At 55.6% G+C, this 9,092-nt stretch overlaps 1 protein-coding gene across 1 annotated transcript; it reads right to left on the minus strand.

Moving 5' to 3' along the window:
• Positions 1-3,181: 3,181 nt before the first annotated feature.
• On the minus strand, positions 3,182-7,291 carry HTR1B (5-hydroxytryptamine receptor 1B). Its single transcript, XM_074895942.1, has 2 exons — positions 5,766-7,291; positions 3,182-4,674 (listed from the first exon to the last, which is right to left on the minus strand). Exon 1 carries the CDS (start codon positions 6,967-6,969, stop codon positions 5,830-5,832), a length of 1,140 nt encoding a protein of 379 aa, XP_074752043.1. The 5' UTR covers positions 6,970-7,291; the 3' UTR covers positions 3,182-4,674; positions 5,766-5,829.
• Between the last annotated feature and the right edge of the window lie 1,801 nt (positions 7,292-9,092).

Here is a 9,092-nt window from a genome sequence, read left to right on the forward strand (position 1 = left end):
GCTTGCCAAGTCACATAACTTTGTAAAAACTGACAGAAAACTCAACTCCCATGGAAATGCTGAAAATATTAATGTTACAGTCTCTTTTTCTATTTTTTAGACATATAGGAAGCTTAGCGATTTCACTGAGGATCTGGGGTAAACAAAATTCATTCTACAAGACTGGAAAATGACAATACTTTAAGCACTGTTTGATGCTATCTTCCTGGCATTTTTCACCCTGTATAAGCAAAAAAAAAAAAAAAAAAAAAATTAAAGGGATTATAAGATCTTCAATCAAATAAAATCGTATTTTACAAAATCTCATTTGTCTCTAATAGTTTAAGAGGGTGCTTTATAGAAGCATAGTATAGTTGTTCTCATTTTTAGATGTATGCGGTTTTGAGGCAAGTCTTCTGCATTTCTTCAAGTTACAGAAGATGTTTCTTTTCCACTACTTTAAATTGTATTTTTGCTCCTAGGGAGCTTTGGCTGCAACTCAGGGAGAAAAGGAGAGTTTACAGCCTTTGGAAGAAGGGGCTAGCCACTCACAGTGATTACAAAGACACTGTGAGGCTATGCAGGGGGAAATCAAGAGGTCTAAAGCCCAGCCAGAAATTAATCTGGCTTCAGCAGCCAAAGATAATAAGAAATGCTTTCTGTAAGTATGTACTGGGTCTGGCTGAACTGGAATTTGTTTTCCCCTCTAGCAGCCCTCACGGTACTGTGGTTTATGCTGGGAGCTGGCAGGGTGTTGATACCTGGTGTTGTGGCTACTGCTGAGCAGTGCTTACACAGCACCGAGGCTCTTTCTGACATTTCCCCCAGTGGGACAGGGTGGGCAAGATCTTGGGAGGGGACACAGCCAGGACAGCTGACCCCAACTGACCAAAGGGATATTCCAGACCATATGACGTCTGCTCAGTATAAAGCTGGGAGAAAGGAGGAAGGGGATGGGGTCACCCTTGGTGCTCCGAGGCAACCGCTACGTGTATGGGAGCCCTGCTCCTGAGAAGGCCCGACAGTGCCTGTCCATGGGAAGTAGAGAATAAATCTGTTTGCTTTTGCTTCCGCACGCGGACCTTTGCTTTGCTTTGCTTATATTAAAACTGCTTTTGTTTCACCCACAAGGGTTAGTTTATCTTTTTTCCCCTCTTTACCCTGTTGAGAAAACAAGGGGAAGGGGGGGGGGGGGGGGGGGGGGGGAAGTGATAGAGCAGCTTGGTGGATACCTGCCATTTAGCCAGAGTCAAACCATCACAAAGTACTTCGACAGCAAATGAAAGACCAGGGAGAGCCTCCATCCCCTGCTAGACGCAGGAGGAAACATGGCAAGGAGTGATGAGGAAAAGGCTGTGGTGCTTAATGCCTCCTTTGCCTCAGTCTGTAATAACAAGACCAGTTGTACTGAGGGAATCCAGCCTCCTCAGCCAGAAGACAGAGACTGGGAGAACGACCCCCCCTCAATCCAGGAGGAGACAGTCAGTGACCTGCTGCATCACACAGACACACACAAGTCTATGGGACCGGATGGGATACACCCGAGGGTGCTGAAGGAGCTGGCTGGGGTGCTCGCCAAGCTGCTTTCCATCATTTACCAGCAGTCCTGGCTGACCGGGGAAGTCCTGACAGATTGGAAATTGGCCAGTGTGACACCCATATATAAGAAGGGTCAGAAGGATGATCCAAGAAATTACAGGGCTGTCAGCTTGATGTCTGTGCCTGGGAAGCTGATGGAGCAGCTCATCCTGAGTACCATCACACAACACATGAGGGAAGACCAGATGCTCAGCCCCAGTCAGCATGGGTTTATGAAAGGCAGGTCCTGCTTGACAAACTTGATCTCCTTCTATGACAAGGCAACCTGCTTATTGGATGAGGGAAAGGCTGTGGATGTTGTCCACCTTGACTTTAGTAAGGCCTTTGACACCGTTTCCCACAGCATTCTCCTGGCAAAACTGGCTGCTCATGGCTTGGATGGGCACACGCTTTGCTGGATAAAAATCTGTCTGGATGGCCGGACCCAGAGTTGTGGTGAACGGAGTTAAATCCGGTTGGTGGCCGGTCACGAGTGGTGTCCCCCAGGGCTCGGTGTTGGGGCCACTCCTGTTTAACATCTTTATTGATGATCTGGACGAGGGGATCGAGTGCACCCTCAGTCAGTTTGCAGATGACACCAAGTTGAGTGGGAGTGTTGATCTGCTCGAGGGTAGGGAGGCTCTGCAGAGAGACCTGGACAGGCTGGAGCCATGGGCTGAGGCCAACTGGAGGAGTTTCAATAAGGCCAAATGCCGGGGGCTGCCCTTGGGCCACAACAACCCCCAGCAGTGCTACAGGCTTGGGGAGGAGTGGCTGGAGAGCTGCCAGTCAGAGAGGGACCTGGGGGTGTTGATTGACAGCCCGATGAACAGGAGCCAGCAGTGTGCCCAGGTGGCCAAGAAGGCCAATGGCATCCTGGCTTGTGTCAGCAATAGCGTGGCCAGCAGGGACAGGGAAGGGATCTGACCCCTGTACTCGGCACTGGTGAGGCCGCCCCTCGATTCCTGTGTTCAGTTTTGGGCCCCTCACTACAAAAAGGACATTGAATGACTCGAGCGTGTCCAGAGAAGGGCAACGAAGCTGGTGCAGGGTCTGGAGCACAGGTCGTACGGGGAGCGGCTGAGGGAACTGGGGGTGTTTAGTCTGGAGAAGAGGAGGCTGAGGGGAGACCTCATCGCCCTCTACAGCTCCCTGAAAGGAGGCTGCAGAGAGCTGGGGATGAGCCTCTTTAGCCAAGTAACAAGCGATAGAACAAGAGGGAATGGCCTCAAGTTGTGCAAGGGAAGGTTTAGACATGATATTAGGAAGCATTTCTTTTCAGAACTGGTTGTTAAGTGTTGGAATGGGCTGGCCAGGGCAGTGGTGGATTCCCTATCCCTGGAGGTGCTCGAGTCGGGTTGACATAGCACTGAGGGATATGGTGTAGTTGGGAACGGTCAATGTTAGGTTAACGGTTGGACTGGATGATCTTCAAGGTCTTTTCCAACCTAGATGATTCTGTGATTCTGTCTTGCAGACTACTTTCCTGCTCAGGACCACATCTTCTTCTTTACAGTTAATGGATTTTCAGAGGCACAGAGGTCAGGTTCTTTCTTTACTATTCAATTAAATCCTTATTACTTGAATGACCCTCTGAAGAGTAACCGGTAGATAAATCATGTACAATTTTCTGAGACTTTATAATAGCCCTCATCTGAATACATACATACATTTTTAAACGAACATTGATTACATTATCCACACCAAGTGCTAAAATAAGTTTTGTTTGCTTTTAATGGAGTAAGAAAAATGTTTGTAAAAACCACCTGAAAATTTAATCTGGGTTTACATGAAAATAGTAAGAATTATACCTAACAGTACCAGTTAGTATGAAAGCAAAGCTGCCTGTTAAAAGTCTGACCACTGATCAAAGCTTGTAATTTCAGCCTTCATCAATTGCCTTCTTGAGTGACTCATCAAATCAGCATTACCTAAAAAGCCAATACTGAGAAACCAGGTAAACCAATAAATACTCCTTTCAGTCACACAATTGCTACCACTCTTGAGAACACAGTAAAGCGTTTTATTGTTTATACTCATTTTCATTTACACATAGGAGGAACAATCAATGCAGTTCTATCACAGCAGGTGGACCATATCCTGAAACTCTAACTCTGACTGCTGAATATGTGCAGACCTGTCTTAAGGTCTGATCTGAAAAAAAAATTTAAAAAATAGGGGGGAAGTAGGGAGGAGAGTAATTTCACTAACATCAGTTAATTCATGATTCATGGGTATTTATTTTGCAGGTGATATAGCTCTTCTGAAAGAGCAAACTGCTTCACTTTTTTTACAAAGAACACTAAATAATGTAATTAGAGAATTCTAAATTTCGCAGTGGTTCATGCGGTAAGGGTGTGCAACTGACACAAAATGGAAAACAAGGTTACAACATCAAACTGCTACTTCTATTCCCAGCTGGTTTATGGAAAAGGTCACTGGACTTCTTGGTTTCTGCTCTTGAGTTACGGAGTAGAAGCAAGAAGTATTTACTTTATAAAGGCAACTATGAGGACAGACTATAGATAGGCAGTGCAGTTGAAAAGGTCTACAGCTCTTGTTTCTATAGCATTTGTATTTGCTATTGTTTTGAAATACAAATATAAAACTTTTGCACACTGTCACTTCTCACACATGTTCAGCTGAAGGAGTCATTTACAGACTTTACTGTGATGCTCCTATTTTAAACGATGCTTTTTTCTCCTCTTGGCCTCATAAGTGAAGGGAGCAACTCTTTCCACTGAAAGAAAGAAATTACAGGTGTGCAGAAGTACAACTATGCTACCAACACAGACAGAGACAACTGTGCTCTTGTGCACACCCCTACAACCGGCCGGAGAACAAATTAAGAAGTTAAGCCTGCAAAATAAATGGAGTTTACTCTCAAACTTTTTCTTCAGTCCAGATGAATTATAGACCTTGATTCGAGGCTGCCCTCTTTTTTTGCAACTGATCTGCGTGACTATTGGTACAGCATCTCTGCCAGAGTCATTACACTGAAATGCAGAGCTGAGCAGTTTGGTGGCAGTATGTATTGACGTTTTTGCAGCATCATGAGTCTGGCAACTGGGCTTGGGGAAGTTTCAAGCAGTGGGTCTTTACAATAGCAACTTGATTCTGCAGACAAAAAGCAAAAGATTGGCAGAATTATTAAAGTATCACAATAAAGGCAAGTACGTATTCTGCAGAACGTGGCGCTGAGGTTAGCTATTAGCTGGCCGCCACTTTCGACAGAGGCACAGAAAGGCACAGCTTTTCCGCGTGTGAAGAAACAAAACCACAGAGGTGTCGAGGCTTCCTCGGAAGCTAAAAGGCAGCTTTCCTCGCAGGATGCCAGCTCCCAGCCGGCTCCGCTCCCAGTAGGAGCAGCCGGAGCCATACGGCGGCCAGAAAGTAGGCTGAACTTTACAAGCAGCCTTAATCTGGGTCCTGTCCTACCTTCCTCCCTTTCCAAAAAAACCCCCAAAACCAAACCCAAAACAACCCGACGCTGGCACCAGGGCTGCACCCGACTCTCTCGCACCCCCGGCTGCCCAGCGATGCCTCCAGCTGACGACGGGGGCCGGGAGGCGACACCGGGGCACACCGCCGTGCGGGGGGGCGGGGGGTGCTGCCCGGCCCGGCCCTGCCCCGCCGCTCCCCGGGGAGCTCCGCGGCCGGGCTCGAGAGCAAGTGCCGTTTAGCACTAATTGGTCTAAACACGGGCACCAAGCATGCGAAATGGCGGCAGATTGGTTTAATAGGTGGAATAAAAAGCAGATTGCCGTGAGTCACTCCGTGCGAGCTGGGGGGGGGGGGGGGGGGGAACGGGGGACGAGACACGACACACACACACACACACGCACTGTGAAATGTCAAGAGCGCGCAGCATCGCCGCTGTTCGCCGTCACTTACAAAGGGGCTGAACCCCAGCCGGGGGAGTGCCGCGCCGTGCCGTGCCGTGCCGGCCCGACCCACGGCTGGGCTCGGCTCGGCTCGCAGGGAGCCTTGCGCGGCGCTCCCGCCTCCCTCCCGCGGGGCTCGCCCCCACCCCTCCGAGCGGGCTAGAAAGCAGCCGGTCCTGCCCAAGACGAGATGGAAGAGCTGTTTGTGGGGTCGTACCACCTCCACCTCCCCCCATTCCTGATTCCCCCCCCCCCCCGCCGTGGCCTTCCCGCTCCGAGCATCGCCGCGAGAGGGTGGGGTGGGGTGCCGGGGAGCGCACCTACCTGTGGCGTCGGGCACGGGCGTGCATGGGGGCAGCCCCGGAGAAACACATCGCGTTCAAAATTTTCAGCTTGTGCATCGGAAACGTATGAGTTTGTGGAAAGCTTGTTTGAAGTCTTCGTTAGACATAGTATAGATGATGGGGTTGATGAGGGAGTTGAGATATCCAAGCCACGTGAAAAAGTCAAAGATGGCCATGTGGAACCAGCAAGAGTCCTTGCAAATAGGCAACACCAGGCTGATGATGAAAAAGGGCAGCCAACAGACGATGAAGGCTCCTAAAATAATCCCTAAAGTCTTTGTAGCTTTCCGCTCTCTAGCGGCCGTGAGCTTCTTCTTCTCCAGCAGGGCGTCCGAGACCTTCACCTTCACCTGGTTCATGTACACGGGAGAGCCCGTTTCGCTGGATCCCTCGGGGGCCTTGGAGTTTATGGACGTGACGGAGGAGGACGACCCCGGGGAGTCTGTGATTAACTGAGCCCGCGTTAGTCTTTTGCCGGCTTTCTTTGGCGTCTGCTTCAAAATCCGCGATCTGGCTTCCACGTAGATCCTCCCGTAGAGGGCTATTAGTAGCAGAGTGGGAAAGTAGAAGGCTCCCACCGTGGAGTACACGGTGTAGAGGACGTGGTCCGTGTTCACCACACAGCGAGAGACTTCCTCGGCCTTCGCCTGCCGCCAAAACAAAGGGGGCATGGAGATGCAGATGGAGAAAACCCATACCAGAGCGATCATGCCCGCTGCCCGCTTGGGAGTCCGTTTCGTGGAGTACTCGACGGCGTCGGTGATCGCCCAGTAGCGGTCCAGGGCGATGACACAGAGGTGCAGGATGGACGCCGTGCAACAGGTGATGTCCGAGGACAGCCAGATATCGCAGACGATCTGGCCCAGCGTCCACTTGCCGGTCACAGTGTACATGGTGCTGATGGGCATGACGAGGATGGAGACGAGGAGGTCGGTGACGGCCAGCGAGGCGATGAGATAGTTGGCCGGCGTGTGGAGTTTCCTCGTCTGGTAGACTGTGGCGATGACAAAGGCGTTGGAGAGCACCGTGGCCAGGGTGACGAGCGCCAGGACGACGGCGAGCACGATCTTCCCGGAGAGGGGGGTGGCGTCTTGGTAGTTCCCTTCCTCGGCGCTGCAGTTTCGGCCGTGGTAAGAGTCGTTCCCGGGGAGCAGCGGCGCCTGGCAGGGGCCGGCCGGCTCCATCCCTCCGCGGCCGCCGCCCCCGCAGACGGCGGGGCTCGGCGCGGCACGGCGGGGCCGCTACCCCGGCAGGACCCCGTCGGCGCCGGGGGAGGGCTGCAGCATCCCCGCGCCGGCACCACCTCCCGCCCGCCCTTCCGGGAGCACCGAGCGGGCTCCGCGGAGCCTCACTCCCCGCGGGCCAGGGAGCAGGGCAAACCGGGGGCCAGGCGTGCCCGCCCGCCCCGCCAGCTCATCGCTCCGCCGCCTCCCCGCGGAGCGCGGCGAGCCCCGGGCATGGGGCTCCCGCCCCGGCCGCCCCTAGGCGCAGCCCCGCCGCCGGCGGCTCCGCTCCGCGTCTCGACGGGCGCAGCGGCCGCGGCGGCGCCGCATGCCCGCGGGCGGCGGCCTGGCCCCCCGGGCTGCGGGCGCGACGGCGCGGCCGCGGCGGCTGCGAGGGCAGTGGAGCCGCCCCGCCGGGCCCGGCCTTCACACGCAGCCCGCCGCAGCAAGTTTGCAGCCGCCGCCGCGGGTGCGGGAGGAGCAGGAGGAGGAGGAGGAAGAGGAGGGTCTGCGGGAGGCAGGTGGGGAGACCACCTCCCATCGCGCCCCGCCGCGGGCCATGCTGTCGGGGTCCGGCCTCGGCCCAGGCGCCGGCAGCCGCGGGCAGGGGCCGGTGTGAGGGAGCGGCGAGCAGCCGCCGCCCCTTATATAGCGGGCGGCGCGGCGCGGCTCCGCCGGCACCGAGCAACCGGTGCCGCTCCCGGGCGGGCTGCCCTCCTGCCCGCCCGCCCGCGGAGGAGGAGCCGCCGCCTCCCTCGGCCCTCCCTCCCGCACCCCCCCGCCGTCCCACGGCGGGGCCCGGCCCCGCGCACCGCCCTACCGCCGGCCCCCCGCCCCTGCCCCCCCCGGCGTCGGGAGGAGCCCGAGCTCACCCCCCGCCCCAGCCCCGCCGCAGCGCGGAGGGGGAGCGGCCCCCCAGCCCTTTCTGCAGCCCGACGGGGCGTGCCACGGCGCTGGGGACGCGGGTCCCCCCGGCCCTTCGCCGGCCCCCGGCCCTTTTCGCACCGCGCCCGCTGCGCGGCGGGGTGGGGCGATGCCCGGCTCCCCACCGCCGCCCCGTCCCGCGGCGCCTGGCAGGTGCCGCTCGGTGCCGGCGCCGGGCGGCCGGGGAAGGGCAGCGGCGAGCAGAACGGGGCGGGACGCGGCCGCGACGGGCCGGGCCGGGCCGGCAGCAGCTCGGGGCCGCCCGGCTGCCAGGGGCTCAGCACCGCGGCGCCGCGGGTCCCGCTCCTGCGGAGGATGCGCGTCCCGCCAGATCACACCGCCTGCTTTACACTCGAACTTCTTGCAATCCAGCGCCTCTTGGGCTCAGGCTTTCTCACCCTTTAATTTATTTATTTTTTTATTTTTTTTTTCTGGTGTGCTTGGAAACGCACACCCGTGACTGAACAGCCGTGTCGTGCCCGGCAGGATCTTTCGGCGCTCAGGAGACGGGGGCAGGAGGTGCCGGGAGCACACGTTTGTCTAGGTCCCGAAACTCCTACCGCCGTTTGTTCTCCGCAGCCGCAGGAAAGTTTTGCACACAAAGGGAAGTGCGAGCTTGCTTTTTGCTGGGTCAGGGTAATTCCAAACCCAATGAAATGTCTCTGCTCCAGCCCTCGAGTAAATCTCCCAAAGATGTCACGACAAACCCTGTAAAGAAGAGGCAAGGGTTTAAGTATGCGGGCATGTCTGTGCACTCCTGCACTTACTGCTACCTGCCTAAACTCTCTGAGAATTCAGCCCTCCCCTCTTGGCTATCTCCTCCTTGCTGGTTTCCTCTAGTGGCAGGAAGGCAAATTGTTTCCCTGTGCCCCCCCCCCCCCCCCCCCCCTCCCCCCATCCTTCCTGGGCCATGCTCAGCGACACGCAGGGGTAGGCACTGCATTGTTCTGCCTGGAAGATCTTGCTTATGGGCGAGGTGAGAAACCTCAGTTTCCTGTTGCTCATCCTTGAGCAAGAGGCACTGCCTCACCTGCGAGGATGCAGATCGAGGAAGGACAGCAAGAGGAAGCTGGAGAGGATCCATCGTGGACCAGAGCGCTGAGGAAACTATAGTAAGAGAAGCATTGCACTGAGGGAGAGCTGGGGCTGCACAGCAGCGT

This window comes from Athene noctua, chromosome 1 (assembly GCF_965140245.1).
Source record: "Athene noctua chromosome 1, bAthNoc1.hap1.1, whole genome shotgun sequence".
Classification (NCBI taxonomy): Eukaryota; Metazoa; Chordata; class Aves; order Strigiformes; family Strigidae; genus Athene; species Athene noctua.